The sequence below is a fragment of the Pelodiscus sinensis genome, chromosome 4 (genome assembly GCF_049634645.1).
Source record: "Pelodiscus sinensis isolate JC-2024 chromosome 4, ASM4963464v1, whole genome shotgun sequence".
NCBI classification, from domain to species: Eukaryota; Metazoa; Chordata; order Testudines; family Trionychidae; genus Pelodiscus; species Pelodiscus sinensis.
In genome coordinates this window covers 11,601,706-11,622,375 of record NC_134714.1, presented here as the reverse complement: position 1 = coordinate 11,622,375, position 20,670 = coordinate 11,601,706, and the positions used below count along the sequence as shown (strand labels likewise).

Genomic DNA, 20,670 nt, shown 5'->3' with positions numbered 1-20,670 from the left:
AGCATAGCAAATTACCAGTGAGACAAAATGCACAATGACAGAATTTAATTAAATTTAATTCAATTAAAAACAGAATTAAGTGGAAGACACATTGAACCAGAGCACACACTGCAAATAGATATTCCATGATTGTCATCACAAATATCATATGGTATTACGCAGAACTTCATCTACGCAGGGTAGTTTTTTATATTTACAGCCAAGAGAGAATATAATTAGACTTATATAAAAGGATGAACTCAGAGGTAGGATCTGAGATCGCATGTCCCACCAATTCAGTTGGCTGCAATATTGTTCATCTTTGGTCTTCAAGTGTTGCATTAGCACTGCAGTGTAACAGATGCCATTTCACTCGAGTATCTGCATTTCTGCAGCAGAGTAAGACTCTGATCCTACAAAGTATTACATGCATATTTAATCTTAAACAGATGAAACGGTCCCATTTATCTTAAGAGGTTAAGATTAAGCATGTGCTTAAGTCTTTGCCGGATCAGGGCCTAAATTATACCTCTATAAAGTTGGTAAAGGGTTTCAAAACTCTAGAAAGTTGTACATTATTAATGCATTTCAATCGCTTTTCCCCAGCTACCTAAAAAGATGCACAACATGAGCTGCAAAATAGCCCCATTTCTCAAATACTAAATAGGAACAGGGCAGTAGAGTCATGGGTAGTAGGTGAACATGCCGTTGAGGGAGACTAGTCCCCGCCCACACCATTCTGCCTGAAGCCCCACCCCTTCTGCCCTTCCTCAACTGCCAGAGCACACCCATGGGTGCCGGCCCAGCCCCCTCTCCTTCCTTCCTCCAATTCCCAGCAAGGTGGGCAAGTAACAGAACTGGATCAACCCCAGTTCCAGCCCCGAGCAGGTGGGTGCCTGGAGTGCTGGGCAGACAGTATGGTCACAGCACCAGGACAGGTGGTATTTATGGCACAGTGTGGCCTCAGCCCCTGACAAAGGAACAGGAGAAGCAGGAAGGAGGGTGCCTGGGCGTGGAGCCTTCTCATGCTTACAACACCGGCTGCCCGTGATTAGATGTGACCTTCTCAGCATTTTACGTACTGAAAAACAGAAGATGAGGGACATGGATACTTGGTGACTGGGAATAGGATGATGAAAAACAGTTCTTTGTATTTGTTTAAGCTTAGCAACAGCCATTTTAAGATCTAATCCTGAGAGTGGCTATATGCCACTGACTTCAGTGGCGCTTAAGTGAGGCTGAAGGGTTCTGCCCAAACAGAGTCAATTACAGGATTGGGAGTTTGGTTCCCATCTTGGGGTCAGGAAGCTTGTAAGCTATTGCAGGATCTTTTTGTGGAGATAGCCTCAATTTCCCATTCTATGTATTTGGCACAGTTTTCGGAGCATGACTTTTAAGAAAATTGGATTACAATTGCCAGATTCTAAATGAAGTTACGCCTTTGTACTTATCAAAGTCACAGAACAGGATGACTTGTTAAAACAGATACTTTAGACACTTCCACTTTCTACGGTAGGAGGCTGCAACCTGAGTACATGAATCTCTCTCTTTAAAACAGGAAGTACAGTCACAAAAAAATCAAGCATCTTCCACCAAACGTTAATCTAAACCAGGGGTCTCCAAACTTTTCAGCCCGAGGGCCGCATTAACTATCAAACAGCAGTTCGGGGGCCGACTACACACTTGAGGTCCAAATAAAAAACAATCAAAACATGGATGTTGTTTTTAATTATTTATTTAATATTATTTTATTCAGTTATTATTTAATAACACATTGATACACTACACATGAACACCTGTATTAGTGTGAATGGTGAAATTGTTTCCTGGATGCCAAAATAGCAGACATTTCTGGCAGCTGATCTTGGCAGGATACACGTAAATTTCCGTAATTTTTTTTCCGTAGACAAAAAGGTCTCCACGGGCCGGATGAGAGGGCCTCGCGGGCCGCATCTGGCCCGCGGGCCGTAGTTTGGAGACCCCTGATCTAAACCAAGAAACAAACCAGCGTTTTCAGAATTAACTGAAAAATACAACTACACTGCACTGGCACTTTTATACTTATGCTGCATGAAATGCTATTTGATGATGTTAAGTCTTTGATGACATACTCCAAGGACTTGCTTGGAAGAAGTCCATATAGCAGTCTTGCGAATCATGCTCTTTCAGTTTTGCAAATAACTAGGAAAAACTTGCATTTACTGTCATAAAAACCACAGAAAGAAGATGGAACTTCGATGCACAGAAAAATTATTTCCTTATCACAGCTTGGCTGTGCTCACAGAACATGTGCTTTCCATGTTAAATCAGATAGGTATATAACAATATACAGACAGTTTAATCAAACACAAGACTAAATTCAAGAGAGAAGGTAGGTCGATATTTTTTCCTTTTCAAAGGTCGGAATGAAAAAAAAAAAAAAAAGCAGCTACCAACTAGTTTCCGAATTCTTATAAAGACCTTCCTAAAGGCTCATTCAGAAAATGATCTACACTGGGTATACCAGCTTCTCCCTCACTGGCATGGGAGACATGCCAATCGCATTTGCTTGGGCTTGCTGCACAGTGAATGAGTGGAAGATTTTCCTTGGAGAGAGGAGAGGAGAGGCACCCCCCCCCCCACACACACACACACATTCTACTTCACAAATTCCATTTAGGACAGCACAGGGTCTGTGGAGGCTGTTGGGGGGATGTGCTGATTCCACTGATTCAGCACATCCCTAAGGCACAGACCCTAACCAACCCCCTCCACTCCCTCTCTGAGCAGCACTCCTGGCCTAGGTGCTCCTCAGAACACTGAGAACCAAATCCCAGTATTCAGGCTCACAGTAGAATACTTACTTTTTCATCAGTGGTTAGTCTGCAAGACTCAGAAAAATACTCAGAATGCTTCATTGCCTTCACCAGCATCCACCCCTGCAGGTATGACAGAGGGAATAAAGAACAGCGCTCTGAAGTCACAGCTGAATTAATCTTTTGTGGCCGTGGTGCCAAGATTATGGTCCTAGCCCCCAGGGCTCGGCTTACCATGAGGCGAACTAAGACAGCCGCCTCCAGTGCCAGACTGTGGGGAAGGTGCCACTAGGACCCAGAGAATTGAGACCTTTCAAAGTTTTGGCCCAAGCGAGGGGACATGGGGGCATCATTTGAGCTCTCTGCCTCAGGTGCCGAAATGTTGTGGGCCGGCCCTGACACCCCCCACAACCAAGCTCGTCCCCTTCAGGCCCTGCTCCTGCTCAGTCTCTACCCTCTGAGGCCCTCAAGCTGCTCCTACACGATTAGGAGGCAGAGAGAAGCAAACAGCGACAGTGACTCAGGAGACGACACAAGTGAGGCTGGAGCCTCAGAGCGTAGCCATGTCAACAGAACCTCATGGTCAAGAGTATCAAACCAGAAATAGTAGGGATATAGCATAGCTAGGTCTAAGATGTGATTGACAGAAATTGTTCCGCTTTGAGTGTTGTTGTGATGCTGGGAATCCTGAAGAAAAGCTTTACAGGGCCCCAAAGCTTCTCTCTCACCAACAGAAATTGGCCCAATGAAAGATATTACCTTGTCTCTTTAATATATTGGGACTGACATGACTGTAACCAGATGGCTACAGAAACGTTTCACAGCAGCAGAGTATCTGCAGGTGATTAAACGATGGAGTGAAGCTGCAGTTGATAAAGTTATATGCCTCAAAATCAAAGTGAGGTACATATAAACCACCAAAACAGGTAAGGATTGTTTCCTTTCCACTTGAGAGGCTGCCTGATACCCCAGTGCCAAGAGCTCTGATATTACAGACTTTCCAGAGATATCACACTGCAGGCACTGATAGGATAGAGAATGGAGCAAAGGCATAAAGAGTTCGCCCTGCTTGGTGAAAAACAAATCCATCTTCCAATGTCTATATCTGGAGCATTTTGTGACCAAATTATTTTTGTTAGATTAGAAGCTCCCTGGGCAAGGATCATATTTTCCTCTATATATTTTATATAGCACTGACCACACTGTTGTTGCTCAATAAAAATACTGAATAATCTCTCTGGGAGGAGGTGGTGGTGATATGTTTGCATATATTGCTCTTAATGTTTGCTGTTATTTCTAAAGGGAAAACACTGGATTTTTTTTAGGATTGTGTCTAGTTAAGGTCTTTCTTGTCATATAATTTGCATTTGATTTATTTGTATTCTTTAATCTAAGGTTTCCAAATCCTCTTTCCTACAGTCACAGTTCAAGAATGAAAAACAACTCTAAAGAAAAAAAATATAACTACTTGTGCAAGAAGAAATACATACTGTGAAACTACAAAGAAGGCAGTTGCTTTGTTGTTAGGGGAGTTTTAGAAATGAATCAAAACTGTTCAACATATTTAAGAACATAATCTTCTTGCAATATTTGGTTATCAAACATATTTTGCTTCCAAACTCCCCTTTTCAATAACTGGAAATCCATTCTGTTAGAATGGCCTCCAGATATCAACTAATTAGCATATTTAGCTTTTGGCAGAGTCATTTATGCGATCTCCCTCTCCAAAGCTGTGTTTCCTTTTTTTGCTTTGTCGTGGTTTAGCCTATTTCATTCAAAAGATCTGTCAAGAAATCCCACTGATTTGTACAATTCTTCACAGAGATCAAAATAATTTCACAGGCCTTTGAGACACACGATAGGCCCCAATCCTTCACCCACTGAAGTCAATGGGAATTTTGCCAGGGATTTAAAATGTCTATAAGACAAATCCCCTATATTCAAATGTACATCACAGAAATACATTTGCAAACAAATCTGGGTGAGGGCCATTTAATCCCAGTAATGTTAAAATTATGTTTTAATGTGTTTATTTTATATATTCACAAAATAAATTTCTAGATTTACATTCTGATTAATACAAAATTACAAAAAACAGTAAGTAGAAAATAAACAGCACAGAGTTCATGCCAAAAATATATGGGTTTTAACACTAGCTAGACAAAACACTTCTCTAGAAAATTTCCAGATATGGGACTGTTAATAAAACAACCATGTTTTAAAAGGTGTCTGTTCCTGAAGAGTCCGAATTCCCATGCACAGTACTGATACTTTGGTCATCTATATTCATGGAAGGCAGCATCACTGACATCTTTGCTGAAGAAGTCAGTGAACTTAAATGTGGTACAGTTTCCTCTCCTAAAATAAAAAGCAGAACAACTGCGTTATTTTACAGCCCAAAAATAGCAATTTCAAAAGAACTAAAACCATCATCTTACGGATATAAGGATATATATTCTTACGTCAAAGACAGACACATGGCAAAACACATGCTTGATATCAGCTATGTCTTTGTCTCATATTTTCCAGTGCGGTTTGATAAGGCATTGCACACACATACAGATATAAGTATCTCCATGTAGAGAATATAAAAATCTGTAACTCTGTATATATTCACAAACCAAACACCTTATGAAACAATTAAAGTTGTGATGCCCAGCATATCTGATGCAATTTAAAAAAAGAAAGGAAACAAAATGTTAAGGTAAACTGACTATAGATACACTTTGCCCCTGTATGGAAACCATCCATCCAGCATCCGTTCCCTGAGTGGATGAACAACCCCGACGTTAGCCTCTTGTTGTTCATTCCTCTTTATTTCTGTCCAGTGGATTATTCTAGCCAACATGTGGCTACAACAAGCAGTCTGACAGGAAGTGGCTTCAGTAAAAGGAAACCTGGGGAACTCTCAGCTGTGCGCCTCCACCATCTATGTCTACCTGGAAAGGTGAGATTCAACAGCTTGAGTTTTCCTCTGTCATGATCACAGCCTTCTCTCCCCAAGGACCAAAATGGCACATAGGTAAGTAGCACAGAGAGCAGGGCAGAAGCCACAAGGCATGCACAGCAGATGTACCCTCCATTCCCTGCTTACCATCAGCAGGGAGATGTTTGCCGTAGGATAAATTTAGAATTTGTTCCCTAGAATGCTGCGCCACAACCCTCGCAAAGACTGTTCTCTTTTCTCCATGTGACAGACTCCCCAGGCAACACTCTCCAGACACCCCAGGCGGACTCCCCAGGCAACACCCTATACTTTGGGTGTTCGCAGAGGTGTGTGTTTGATATTGTTAGAGAAAAAGTGATTGCAATGATGCAAAAAGTGTTTGTCAGCGTTGCAAATGAGCGGATGATTAAAGTAACAGAGAAGCAAACAGATACGATCAAGCTCTTAATAGTGCTGCAGAGTGAGCTCGGATGCCCAGCAAAAGAAGGGCCACTGAAAAAATGGCATGAAAGCTGGGACAGAAAGTAATGCACACATCTAGCACAGCCCCAAGTCGCGCTGTGAGCTGCTTTGCCTTTCCACAACATCTAGGTGATAGCGTCCCCAATGTGGACGTGATCTCTTGACAAAGCAAGCAAGTGTGAACATTGTATTCCCATTTTCATTATATTGACTTTTGGGTAACACCACCACTTTGGTCAACAGAATTTGGCAGTGTAGACAATGTCTAAGTAGCTGTCTGAGGGAAAGGAGGATCTGGATTCAAAATGGTAATTAGAATCCAGGCTTCCAGGAGAGGAAGCAAAAACACACACACTCTCACTCCTCTCTACTCTGTATCTTCTAGGTCTCTCAGTTCCTTGGTACCATAACACTAATTGTTTGTTAATTTCTGCAGGATGAGAGAAGGTGGCAATTAATAGCACACGATTCAGGACATCAAATTAATCTCTTTCAGTATCTGTGAGAAAAACACAGTATTACAGATTTAACTGTTGCCCATATCACAGCTATCACAAATAAATAGGACTTCTGAAAAATAATATCCCCTCAGGAATAATTTTTAAAAGTTATTTTTGAATTCTATTTTTCTGATAGTTTAAAATTAAAAATAAGCAGAAAGAGAAATAAGGGAGATGGGAAGTTCAAGATCATTATCTCACCATTGTGGAAACAATAAAACCAGTGGCATATACATCTGATGAACATACTATGGAATGAGCCTCCAAAGTAAATTCTTTTAATGCATATTTAGTGTTTGGAGTACAGGCAGTCCCCGGGTTACGTACAAGATAGGGACTATAGGTTTGTTCTTAAGTTGAATTTGTATGTAAGTCGGAACTGGCTCCAGATTCAGCCGCTGCTGCTGAAACTGACCAGGGGCTGACTACAGGAAGCTGGAGGCAGAATTGCTCTGCCCCCAGCTTCCTGGAATCAGCCACTGATCAGTTTCAACAGCGGCTGAATCTGGAGCCTGGGACAGAACAGCTGGGCTGCCAGGTAGGTCCCTGCAGGACCAACCCGGCAGCACCCCAGCTGCTCTACCCCAGGGTCCACAACAAAAGCCTGGTCTGCTGCAGGGGGGGGGGAGCACTAGCTGCGCCCCCCCCCCAAGCAGACCAGGGACACGGGGAGCAAAGCTGCAGCGGCGGCGGGGTGCCGCGCCTCTGAGGCTTTGCTCCCCCAAAGCCTCAGAGGCGCGGGACCCCGCTGCCGCTGCGGCTTTGCTCCCCGTGTCCCTGGTCTGCTGAGACGGTCCCCAGCAGACCAGGGACACCCGGAGCAAAGCCGGGGAGGTGGAAGGGTCCTGCGCCTCTGAGGCTTTGCTGTGGCAAAGCCTCAGAGGAGCGGGACCCTTCCGCCTCCCCGGCTTTGCTCCGGGTGTCCCTGGTCTGCTGGGGACAGTCCCCAGCAGACCAGGGGCACCCGGAGCAGCTTTTCTCGCCCCCGAGGTCGAGGTGGCGGGACCGCTGCGCTCTGGGCGGTCCCACTGCCTGCGAGCTCCGGGGCGAGAAAGCCCCGTTTGTAAGTACGGATCCGACATAAGTCGGATCCGCGTAACTCAGGGACTGCCTGTATATGAAGAAACCAGTTACTGAGTAAATTCAATTTACATCTATTGCTTTACAGCAACCCCAGCACAGTTTTAAATGTGTGGATGCATAAGTACCTCAGGTCCTTAGTCGAAAGTTAAAATCCAGGGAAGGAAGGAACCACCCTCCTGCAGCCAATCAAGACTGTCAAGCTACCATAAATTACATTATGTAAATAGCATTTTGTGAACTTAATGTCACTTTCTAAAATAAAGGGTTCAGCAACATAGCCCAAACATCCTAGAGGAGAGCAAAAAGTATACTTGGCTTGGGATGTGACACTGAAATCCCTGGCGGTGTTTGTTTTTCTACTAACATGACACAATACATTAGCAATCTTCCCTTGTTCTCTGACAGCCTCAGCACAATTAAAACTCCATTGTCCCAATTCCACACATAAAATATTTGTCAGGCTTATCTGGCTTATCTATTATGACAACTCAGCAACACCCTGCTTTCACTTGAATGTGCCAAAACATACTTAAATTACTAATTAAACTAATCAGTGATGGAATAAAAACCACAACTAATATAAAATTTCATCTAGTGTTTTTCAGTCTAGAGCAGCTGCCAACTTCCAAGGTCAAACACATTTATGGCCAAACTTGGTAAATCCAATACAGGGAGCAACCTTTGCCAGCAAACTTTCTGTACCTCCAGAAGGCTGGCCTTTGTAGAAGGAAGGTAAAGAGACCATTGCTATTCCTTTGACAGGGTTCCCATTAAGTGAGTGAGTTACCTGGTTGCAATAGTGACACCCCCTTTCCAATTCAATTCACTCTTCAGGTGCTGATGCCCCTTTGTACCCTCTTCCACCCTGAGATTTTGCACAAAGAGCCCCATTCCCCCCATTTTCCTCTGCAAAGTACATCTGCCAAGGTTTGTACTGGCCTAAGTCTGGAGCAAACCTAACCCAAAATGAACACATGCAAGATACTGTATATCTTTGCAAACTGTTTTAGAAATATTAAAAAGTCACACACATCACATGTATTATATATGAAGTTATTTTTCAGAAAGGGCTCACAAAGGCTCTCTGTGCAGCTAGGGAGGGGCCGCTTAAAAAAAGAAACTGGTTATGAAAAATGCAAACAGAAAAAAGTGTGACTGTTCAAGTTGGTCAGAAACTAAGCTAGTATGGAGTTAACGTGAATGTGGGATGCCTAAGGAAACTTTGTAAATCATCAATAAACACTAAAGCAAACCTTTGTATATTCTACCCATATTATATGTAGTTTGATGCTTTCAAAGCTTGACTTTGTTAATAATTTCCACAGTCGTGCCACTATTCCATGATGTCATTGTTTCAACAGCTGTTTTCAGGTTTGTTAAAAAAAGAATATTCTCTGATTCCAAGGGTCTGCAGTAACTTCATCTAACCTGCCAAGTGTTTGAAGCTGGGGTGCTGAAAGACTATACCAGTCTAAGTTCTTCTTTACATATGCTGTAATATGTTTTGCAGACTTACCAGAGTCCAATTTTATGTTTGATATAAAATGCCAAAAGTACATACAGAAACCAATAGAATAATACATTCCACTTGGTCAACAGATTTTTTTTAAGCTATTTCATTATCTTCCATTTATTTTTTAAAGATCCATTTAAAATGTGCCATGTGTAAAGAACAATGATTTATTTTCAGAACATAATTTTCAAATGTTTTCTACAGTATACATTAGACATGTGCAGAAAATGTGTTAGCTATGCTTTCAATATTTTAAACATGAAGGTTTATGGATATCCTATTTCAGGAAAGTTTGAGATCTTGCTTCATGACTGCAAGTTTCCAAGGCTGTTAGTATTGTAAGTCTATGTAGCCCTAATGGCACAACTATGAAGTTACCTTTGTACGTGTTTTATTATTGTCAATTCTTTCCAAATCTGACCTCTGATATATAGGGTACGTACATTGCATAAACAACTCATGTGTGTGCATCTGCACACACACCCATATATAAATATACAGACAGCACATATGTTTGTATGTTTATTTATCTGCAAACACAAACAAACATATGCACTTGCTAGCAGCTGTATCTGCCTTTTAGCAGGATCAGTATTTGTGTCTGCATAAAATGTCTGGCAAGCTCCTATTTTAATGGCAGGGTATTTCGTTTTACTATTTTATCAGAAGATAACAGATTAAGATGAAAATACATTATTCATTCATAAATATGCAACTAGTAGTGGTGTAGAGTATATTACAGTACAGTATAAACAGCAAGGAGTCCAGTGACACCTTAAAAGATTAACAATTTTATTATGGCATAAGCTTTCATGAGTTACAACTCATTTTATTTTTAAGCCAAATAAAAAATTTCTACTTTAGGTAGTCTCACCTTCTTCGTCCACCTGTCATGACTGAATTAGCTCTGATGCAACACTCCCATCTCTATATCCCTACTATCTGTTTCTTTTTTATTTCACTTCATGTATCTGATGAAGTGATTTTCAACTTATGAAAGTTTATACCATAATAAAACTGTTAGCCTTTAAGGTACCACCAGACGCTTTGTTGTTTTTGTTGAAATAGACCAACATGGCTACCTCTGAAACCTGCCATAGTATATAAAAATTGAATGGAGAATTTCATTATTCCATAAACCCACAATAAATCAGGTAACTAAGCATTATTCTTATCATTACATTTGTCTGTTTAGAAGTTCTGGAACTATGCTATCTAGCTTTATAAATGCTTACTAAAACATATGCATAGAGATTTTCCTTGTTAAAAGCCAACAAACAGAACCAGTGACCTCAGATGTTCTTCGTTTCTCCAAAGTCATCATCACTAGCTCATAGAACACATTTACATAATTTTTGAAAACTGATACTGTTAAAATCATGTTGAAATTTTATTGGTTGAAATTTAATAAGAATGATTGGCAACATTTTGGTGACCCTGTGATGGAAAAGTCAGTTTTCAGATTTTGGATTTTTTTCCCCCTACATTCAGCAGCCTAATAAAAATTTATCTGTTTCAATCCATGACCTGTTATAAAAAAATTTCTATGAGTGATGTATTTGCACACACACATTTTTATATACAGCTTACTGTGATTTAGGAACTTGTGCCAATTCGAACAGGAATCAAACAGACTGAAGAGAGGTTTGGTTACTAACACCATATGTCAACATTAGGAACAAAGAAAAAATATTTAAATATTTTTTTCTATTTGGCAAAAGAAAAAACTAAACAAATCTGATTTTTAAGTCAAGTAAAAACATATGCTTTATCCTTTTACTCCAGTGTTGTTCTCCCAGACTGGTATTTCCAATCAAGAATTCTCTTAAATGTGAAACCTAACCATGGCCTCAATCCTGCAACTGAATTTCTCAAGCTGGACCCCTATGGAACCCTGCAATACATAGTGGTTCACCCATGGCACAGTTTGAAGGACCAGGGTACAAATTACTACCATACAGAAACAATTTTGATCTCTCCCTTCATGTTTGTTGGAAATTTCCAACAAACAAAATCTTCAAGCAAACCACTTGCTCATCCACTCAAGCTTGGATGCTTGCTTCACAAATGTGTAATTTAATGCACAAGTAAAACAGTTAATTCCTACAGTAAACTTTCAGGCATCTATAAAAACAACTGTAATACAGTACCTCTTGTTCCCTTAATAGCAATGGTCGATATGAACGACTTGTTTCTTCATATGCCAGATTCCAGCTGCTTCTCTATTGACTTCAAAGTTTAAACACTGTCCTGTCTCAACAAATAAGTGGCCTCACATGGCATTATCAAGTGCTATCTCCAGTGCTCTGAATATAACACCTGTAGCCCTTCAATGCAACATGTTACAAACCTCTTAAAGGGAAGTGACTTTTAAAATCTTTTGCTTTTTCCCCTCCCTTTTGCTTGCTTGCCTTTTTTTTTTTTTTTTTTTTTTGCACAAAGAAGCTTTACATCTGGATTACATTTACAAGGGCCTTTAACAAGAAGGGAGAGAGCAGGTATGTTGTCAGGTTCTTTTAGGATAGTAACTCTTAAAAAGAAAGCCAAATGAACTGAAATGATGATTTATTTGTAGTTAGCAGAACACTTCATCTGCAGCTCTTACCTTTAAGTAATGATGTGAGGTATATATTGGGCTCAATGTGTGTTCGATCCATGTCTCCTTGGGAATCTGTGTTGTAAAAACACACATTTTAATATCTGATAGAAGTGGAGAGATACCAAGTATGGAAACACAAGGATTCTGTTTCATAAAATTCAAACTTATCCCAGATTTGCTGGACTAAAAACATAAAATAAAAAACAGTCTCATCTTGATCCAAGCAGTTTGCATGCAAAACTGAAAAGAGAACATACTCTGCAGAGGTTAGTTACTTATGTTGCTAATTATAAGTAGCAATATTTTCAATTGAGCTGAATGTCTATCTGTACTTTCATACATTGGCTACATAATTCAATGCTTCTGGAATTTAATCACTTATAGCAGGATAGGGGAACTTCTGGTGAGCTGGCTCCAACGTGGTTTATTTACTTGAGTGTCCACAATCATGGCTACTTGGATCACCCCAATGACCATGGTTCGCTGTTCCCAGCCAGTAGGAGCTACAGAAAGGGGCGCAGGCTGGGCCACTGCTTGCCACAGCTCCTGTGGTCATGGAGAGCTTCAAGTGGCCATGCCTGCAGACGCTTAGGTACACAAACCATCTGGTGGCCCACCAATAGCTAACCCCAACTAATTGCATCTGGCCAGTGAGCCAGAGGTTCCCCACCTTTGACTTACAAAACTGGACCTAGATATAGAAGAAAAGAATAAATCATATGGTCTCATGATGCTATATTTACATAGTTTAGGATACAGAATACAACATTCTAATCCCCAAAACAAATAATGACAATGAAATGCACGAACAGAGTGGTTTGAAACAGTTTCTCAAATGATTCCGTCATATCAAATGAAGTTACTCTCCATTGTTTAAGAAGAGTATCTTTTAGTAAATATCACATGTAAAGAAATGCATTTGGCTGAGAAAAAAAAAAGCTAGCTAGCTATCGGCCTAATTTTGCAGTTTTTATTCAGGATGAAATTCCTGCTGATTTAAATGGAAATTCTTCTGAATTACAACAGGAGAGGAACCTAGAATATGTAAAAGCTTTGGAACTGACAATTCAAAATATATCAATTTATTAGACATCTGTGATACAATAGAGAATCTAAGCCAAGGGGACCGAATGGTTACTAGTCTCCCTTCCTGCTTATTTCACAGAGCCAGATAGGAGGCCAGTACTTCCATAGACTTATACTGTTTGGGGCAGGGACTGTCCTTTCATTGTATGTGTGAACATCTGAGAGAAGCTCTACTCTTGACTGTGACTTCTAGCTCCTATTGGAATAAAGTAATAAAACCACCACACCTAGGCATATTGCTCTGTGACTGCTCACGCTTCTGTTTTCATTACTGAAATGCTTGTGCATGAGTCCTACTGGTTGAGCAAAGAACCCACACCCCATAATTGAAAGGCTATAGCGACTAATAAACCTCCACATGTGGACTAGAAGGGTGGAAGATACTCTTTGTAAGCATTAGTTACAAGTTGTCTTGACGCAAACTTCAAAACTTCAGTCCTCCCTTGGTGTAAACCCAGTGGTTTTCAAACATTCTGGCCTCTGGGTGCCCACCCCATTCTATGCAAACCTTTCCACGGACCACTAGCCAACCACATATGATGACAAAATGCCTTTTATACTATACTATTATATTATACTATTAGACTACTAGAGCATAAAAACTTAAATGCGCACCTGTAACATAAGGGGGCATTAATAACTAGAAAGGAAGGAAATATATTATTCAAAACAAACAAACAAATTAAGTTTAAAGTAAAATATTATCCAAAAGAAAAGGGTTTAACATTGTCTTTATGGCAATGGTTAGGAACCCTTTTTGGATTGAGGGCCACTGATCCACAGAAAAGAATCAGTCGGGGCCACACGAAAATGAGAAGCAAAAACAAACAAACAAAACCCCAAACTCCAACCCTCAGTGATGTGGCCCCCAATGAGACACCTCACTCCCCTGGTGCTCCAGCCCCACAGGGGGCAGGGAAGGGGACAGGAAAGACCGAGGTTCAGGGCTTTCCACAGGCCAGATTAACTCTTCAGTGGTCCTGGGTTTAGAAGATTTTGTGAGTCCTCTTAGGCTCTGGGGTGGGACCAAAAATAGGGGTTCAGTGTGTGAGGAAGGGCTGCCAAGGAGTGTGATGGGTGTGCAGGAGGAAGTGAGGGTGTGTGTGGGGAGTCTGTGTGGGAGTTTGGGTGTAGGAGCAGTTGGGGGAGGGGACTGTCTAGACGGAAGGAAGGAAGGAAGGGTAAAGGAGCAGGTGGGGGTCTGGGTGGGAGGGAGGATGAAGGAGTGGGCTGGGTGTTGGGTCTCTGGGAGGGAGGGTGCAGGAGGGGACTGAGGGAAAGGGGTCTGAGCGGTAGGAAGGGTGAAGGAGCAAGCTGGTGGTGAGGGGTCTAATCATGAGGGAGGGTGCAGGAGCTGGCTACGGGTGAGGGGGGGTCTTGGTGAAAGGGTATGTGTGTGAGAGAGAGGGATGGGGGATGCTTACTTGGCTCCATGGCCCCTGCTGCTCCCATTAGCTTCGATTCCGGCCAATGGGAGCAGTGGGGAAAGCCTCGAGGCAAATGGTTTCCTTGCTGCTGCTCCCCCTGCCAGGCAGAAGAGGAGTGGAGGCAGCAGCGTGTTCCACCCACAAGCTGGATCTGGCCCATGAGGCTGGGGGCTCCTCCAACAGTGAGAAACCGGCACCATTGCTCCAACCTCACAGGGGGGAGGGGCTGGCGCACCCAGCTGCAACGGGGGTGGGAGGAGGGCTGAGCTTTGAGCTGTAGCCCACCCGAAAGGCGGTTGCGGACCACAAGCACAGTTTGAGAACCACTGGTGTGACCTATTCTTTGTTTGCCTTTAATTTTTCTTTCATATTTTGGTGTAAACTGTAGTTTGAATGCAAACTATTAATATTTGTAAGAACAAAAAAATTTCAGATCCCAAGCAGGTAACAGAGACAGAGGCAATGGTTTGCAAGCAAACAAATTCAAATACAAGTGTGAGTTCAAGCTTCAGTTGTTTTTCCCAAACAGCTGCCGTTCCCACTAATGACAAACATTGCTGAGAATAACAAGAAAGAAAGAAAAAGTAACATACTTCAAAATCAGAAATAATATGGAATAAAAGATCTGGGGGGAGGGGAGGCAAGGGCCAATTAGAAAGCAGATCTAAATACAAATAATTACTTTTAGCACCTAGAAATAATAATGGAGAAGGTATTACACAAATAGTTCATTTCTGTGACTAACATCTCTACTAGTCCTTTAAATTAGGGATGTCAAATCCTGTTTAATCAGCTAACCAGGTTAAACATTGTGTTTAACCGGTTAACAGCTTAAATGAGGGTGGGCATGGCGCAGCAGGCCACTGGGCTGGAGTGACGCTGCCCGTGGTGTGCTGCTCAGGCCTGGCTGGAGTGGCCCCTGCCTGTAGTACGGCATGGTGGGCCCACCATGCTGGAGCAGCCCCCTGCCCATGTTGGGCAGGGAGGGCTACTCCAGCCCAGACAGGCCATCGGTTAAATGATCACCAGTAAGCATTGCCCAATAAGACTGATGCTTACTGGTAAACCACTGACATCCCTACTTTATATCTGGGTTGTCTTGCTCTGTAGTCTTGCTCACTGCCCTGGTCTCACCTGGGAAGTTGTCAGAACTGCCAAGTTCCCAGGCAACATGGGAGTGGGGACCGCTCCATGTTCCCAGCCAGCCCTCAGTGCCACCTGGACTGTGCCATTCCTCCCAGTGCCACCTGGACTGTGCCATTCCTCCCCTGCCAGCCCTAGCACCTCCTGGATCCCCCAGGGTTCCCAACTGGATTTAAAGGGCACTGACCTCCAGTCACTACTGCTGCTATAGTAGCAGTGGCTGGGAACCCTGGGTCCTTTTGAATTGTCTGGCCATGGAGCAGTTGCCCCATCAACAGGTCTGCCCTCACCCCCTTCTGTTGGTCTAAAAAAAGTATTTCCCATAATTCATAAAGAACTTATCAAATAATAAAATTAGTACAGTTCACCTTGAACTTTCCCCACATACAATAGGAAACGTGTAATTTGCCCCCTGAAGAAGTGTCTAGAAACGAATGAGGTTTCACAAACAGCGCATCCCTTCATTTTGAGTGGTTTTTCTTTCCTGTCTCTGCTGTTTTCCTAGGAAGCAAAAGAGGGAGCCAGAAATGTCCCAATGAAACTTCACTCACCAGGTGCTACTGCCTCAAAGTACAAAATAGGAAGCAAAAGAAACAGGAAAAAAAGGAGACTTGACTCTCACCTTTGGGGGCGGGGGGGGGGGGGGGAAGAGGAGGGTGGGAGGGAATCAGGCCATGAATATCTGTAAAAAGCTATTATAAATATTAGTTACTTAGGATATATGAAAAATAGCAGGTGAATTTACTAGTTATGGTGCTTGATTCTACTAAAGGAGGCAGCTGTCAACCAGAAGGAGCACGGCCAGCTGGACAGTAGCCGTCTGGATCCACTACAGAGAATTTGGATAAACAGCTTCTGGCATGTTAAAAATAAAAAAGGTATTGGTTGAGAAATGACAACATTTTACTACAATGAATTTTGAGGAATGCTTACTATTAGTCACCTTCCAAATTTTTTTTTAAATTCAGCAGAATTATTTTTTTTAAACTATTTCCCTTAGCTAGATTTTTTTCTCATTTTCTGACAGTTTGGTTAAAGGGAAACTCATATTAAAGTAGGTTATAAAAATATCTGCAATGCTTAATTCCAATGGCTAGTTCTGATACTGTTTGGGGGTCTTAATGTCAGAATTTAGAGAGAAAGGAACAAGCATTAAATGTGCATGTATCCAGTTTATTAGTTATGGGAATTATCACTCAACACTAGTATTTTAGAAATTGGCCAGCACAACCCTATTGATGCAAACATGCACATCCACTACACAGCAGTAGCACTGGTACCAGAGGGGCTTCCTGCCTTTCTGTATTAATTGTGATAATATTCCCCCTCCAGTGTTTCCAAATCCTGCCACAATGCAAGCGATTAGAGCACTAGTATTTTAATAATGAGCTAGCAGGGAGAATCCCATAAACATATTTTTAAGCTTCAACAGTTGCTTGCTTTTGTTTTTTTCATTTCTGAATGTAGCAGGAGAACAATTAAAACCCAAGTGTTTCAAATTCATTCAGACTCTTGCAGTTCACATTTCACATAAAAACTGGCAACAATGAAGAAATAAAGGAATTCTCTCAATAAAGGCTATTTGGTGCAGTGGGTTAACGTGTTGTCCTTTGCTTCCTACATTTTTTTCTTGCATCTAGCCTAGCTTATGTAGTGAAAATTACCTGTAGTTTGGTGGCTCCTCCACTGTTCATATTATTAAGCCACCACACAATGCACTGTGACTGATAGTGCCTGCTTATGAAACAGGTTTCGTGTGTTGCAGGTCAAGACTGAGCATGTATTTGTAGAACTTTGTGGGAAGCATGCACTCATCTGCTTACAAAATGTCATGTGTCATCCATCACTATCAATCCCTCGCTTTCATTAGGAATCAAAAATTTCCCTATGAATTTAAGAGGGAAAGATTCAGGGAGCAAGTGTAGCTGAGCATAAACTAGCTTCCTCACAGTATTTAAAGACAATGGGTGAAATTGTGGTCTCACTGAGCTCAATGGCAAAACTCTCACTGACTTAAATGGGACCAGGATTTCATCCACTGTTTTTCTGAAGGTTGGTGTTTAACACGCTAGACGTGTTATATTAATTGAGAAAAACCATTTTAAAATATTTTCTTTTTCCTGGATAGTTTTTCAGTTTACAGATGCTATGTATCTTCTGGTCAGAACTACTTACACAGATTCCCAGTAATGCTTCGAAGTAGTTGGTGGATCATGTTCCAATAACAGTATTAAACTTCTTGATGCCAGTATTATGAGGAATAAACTTGAAAGCAAAGCACAAAGTGAACCAATTCACAATGAATGTACAAAATCTAAACAGGTGTCTGAACAGAGAGAAAGTAAGGATTTTGTGGAAGTGGAGAGGACACTACCCTTTGATGATATCAATCCCATCCCATATATTAACATATATATGTATGTCCAGGTCAGAGAACTGATTCCAGAAATTGTTTTCAATCCAGGGGCATGAATATGGGTGTGAGCAAGAGAAAATTTATTTAAGGTAATGAACTGGGATTGAGAAACTGTGAGTTCCTGACTGACAAAGACTCACTCTGCGACCTTGGGCAAGTTAATTAATCTCTGCATTCCTCAGTTCTGAATCTATAATAGAAGAATAATATTATTCTCTTTTTCATACCCTCTGTCTGTCTTGTCTATTTATACTGTGGACCAGAGGTGAAAATAAGTGGGTGCGCCCTGGAGTGCAGCTCTGGCAAGAACTGGCAGGGAGCTATTTAAGGAGCTGGCAGGGAACTGGGCTGTGATAGGACAGTACCATAAGAAAGTTAAGTTCCTTTCACCATGTTTGCCAACTCTTCATGGGCGGGGATAGTGTTTGTGCAGCACAGTGCTTCTGTGATAAAAATAATAGTTTTATTGCACAAATTGCAGTACAAGGGGTCTGAACCTTTCCTCTTTTAGTAAAGACACAGCATTAATATGCTACTGAAGAATATAATATTCAATACTGTTCTGTTGTTTTTGATGACAGTATTTTTAAATAAAAGTGAGGTAGAAGTGCTAGCTAGAGTTGATGACATTGTTCACATAACCTGTGTTTATTGAGTAAAAAAGCCCCTTGTCTCATCAGGAAATCTATTCTAAATCTGATAAGAAAAAGCATACTTAAGAAACATATGCTTGTTTCATTTCCACTTATCAAGCTTTAATGAAAGGTATACCACAGCAAATGAATTTAAACAAACTTAAGTGAGGACAGCTATGATATCACCAAACATTACTTATTTCATTATTAGCTTTTAAAAAGAATACACTGTGATTGCTCAGATACAAGAAACTGTACAAAATAAAAACTAGACCATGACAAAAACTAAAGAAAAGCTTTAAAGCATTTTTGCTGAATATAGTGTTCAACAAAATGTATTCTGTTCACTGTACACACGACACCAATGGGAATAAGAGCCAGTTCAAGTTCTAAGTTACCATTACTTGAGTAATAGTTTCAAGCTGCAAGGCACAGCTGTATAGGCCAAGCCAGACAGGCTATCACAGCAATGCTTTGATAGCATGAGGCCCTTAAGTGTCAGGATATAGAAAAGGCAGCAGTTGTTGGCTGTGAAAACAGTCTGATACAAACCAGATGGGGACTTACTTGATGGGCAACACAAAGGAAAACAATTGGCTCATTCAACAAAGTCAGGCCACTGCCCCAGAGAATTAACAGAAGACAATAACCATCAACCAGAGTTGATACAAACAAGAAACAGCCATGTGGTTATGGCTTAAGGAATTGTTTCTCCTCAGACTAAACATAAAGTTTTGATTTCTAATTCACATATTCATAATTTCAGTCTAGTATAGAGGCCCCTCTTCCTCCAAAATCTTCCATAAAATTCATTTACAGAACTTCTGCTTTCCAACACCTACTTAAACAGGGAAAAGTTATATGACAATGAAGAAATACATTAGTTTAATGTTTCCTGAAGAATGTTAAGACCACAGACTGTTTTGTAAATTTCAGAAAACCACAGCAGATCCAGGATGACTAACTCTGAAATATATAATATTATTGTGACAATCTTAAATAACATTTCTTTTAAAAATGGACAAAATGCACTAAACACATGCCAGGGAACTGCATACTCTCTCATCAAAATGCTGTCCAGTTTTGTGTGGATTATTGACTTTAAAGTGAACCCAGCTTCATTACGGTTCAGTGTGACAGTCATATCTATTATAAAAAATTGGTTTTGGAGTAAGTTATAATTCCAAACTAAAAATAAACTGGCAATTTCTGTGTGTCATAATACATAAAACTTCATTTTTAGCAACAAGCTTGCAAAAGATTATAGTCCAAAATCGTAATTGCTTTTGCAGTTTTATTACAGGAAATATAAAAGTGACATATGTAAAGGTATTTTGATTACAAGGGACTTATTGAGAATGCATAATAAGTCAGACCTGTAAGGGTCTCCTGAAAAACTAGACTCTCATTAAAAAAGTCCCCACTATCTTTCCCAACTGCACATTTTAAAGCATGGACCCTGAAGGCTCTGCACAGCAGCTATGCTTTGAGTCCAAAATGGTATACCCATAGGAACAAATCAACGCTGCATGTCTACCTTAAGGATCACTGATGAGAGATGAGAAGAAGTCTTCTCTGCTCCACAAGTGTGCATTTCACACAGACTGTTGTAATAAAAAAGCCAGGTTTAAAAGTTGAATTTATAGTCCCCATGTGACAGCAGAAAATGCCACAGCTAGGCCACTGGGTAGCTTGGGGTTCAGTTTGTTTTTCTTTGTTAAATTTCATGTGAAAAATTGAGTCCCAACACAGACGACTGCACTGTCTATTGGGTTAATGAAGGATGCAATATTGAATGATCTTGTCAATTAATTCTCATTTTTAACTATTAGATAGTTTAGTCTTCAATTGTAATTGCAATTGCACTTTACAAGAAAGTGATTAAAAATGGCACCTTCTGATTTATTTGATCTTCGCAATGTGCATATTCACATTCATATCTGCTCACTTGAGTGACAAAAATAACTTTGTACTCCTATTAGCATTGTAGAGCCAACACCACAAAGGAGTAATGAGCGGAATCCATTCTGGCTCATGCATCTTATCAGCACAATAATTAACTAATGTCCAAAAGCAGGGCCAAAT

The 20,670-nt window shown here is 40.9% G+C and overlaps 1 protein-coding gene across 13 annotated transcripts in view; it reads right to left on the bottom strand.

Moving 5' to 3' along the window:
• Positions 1 to 4,776: 4,776 nt before the first annotated feature.
• KIAA0586 (KIAA0586 ortholog) overlaps positions 4,777 to 20,670 on the bottom strand; it is a 115,593-nt gene continuing 99,699 nt past the window's right edge. For all 13 annotated transcript variants that reach the window (XM_075926295.1, XM_075926308.1, XM_075926305.1 and 10 more), the window contains 2 exons: positions 11,885 to 11,950; positions 4,777 to 5,132 (listed from right to left, as the gene is read on the bottom strand). In XM_075926295.1, the coding sequence (XP_075782410.1) occupies positions 4,993 to 5,132; positions 11,885 to 11,950 (206 nt within the window). In that variant the 3' untranslated portion in view covers positions 4,777 to 4,992. The remainder of the gene's footprint in view (positions 5,133 to 11,884; positions 11,951 to 20,670) is intronic.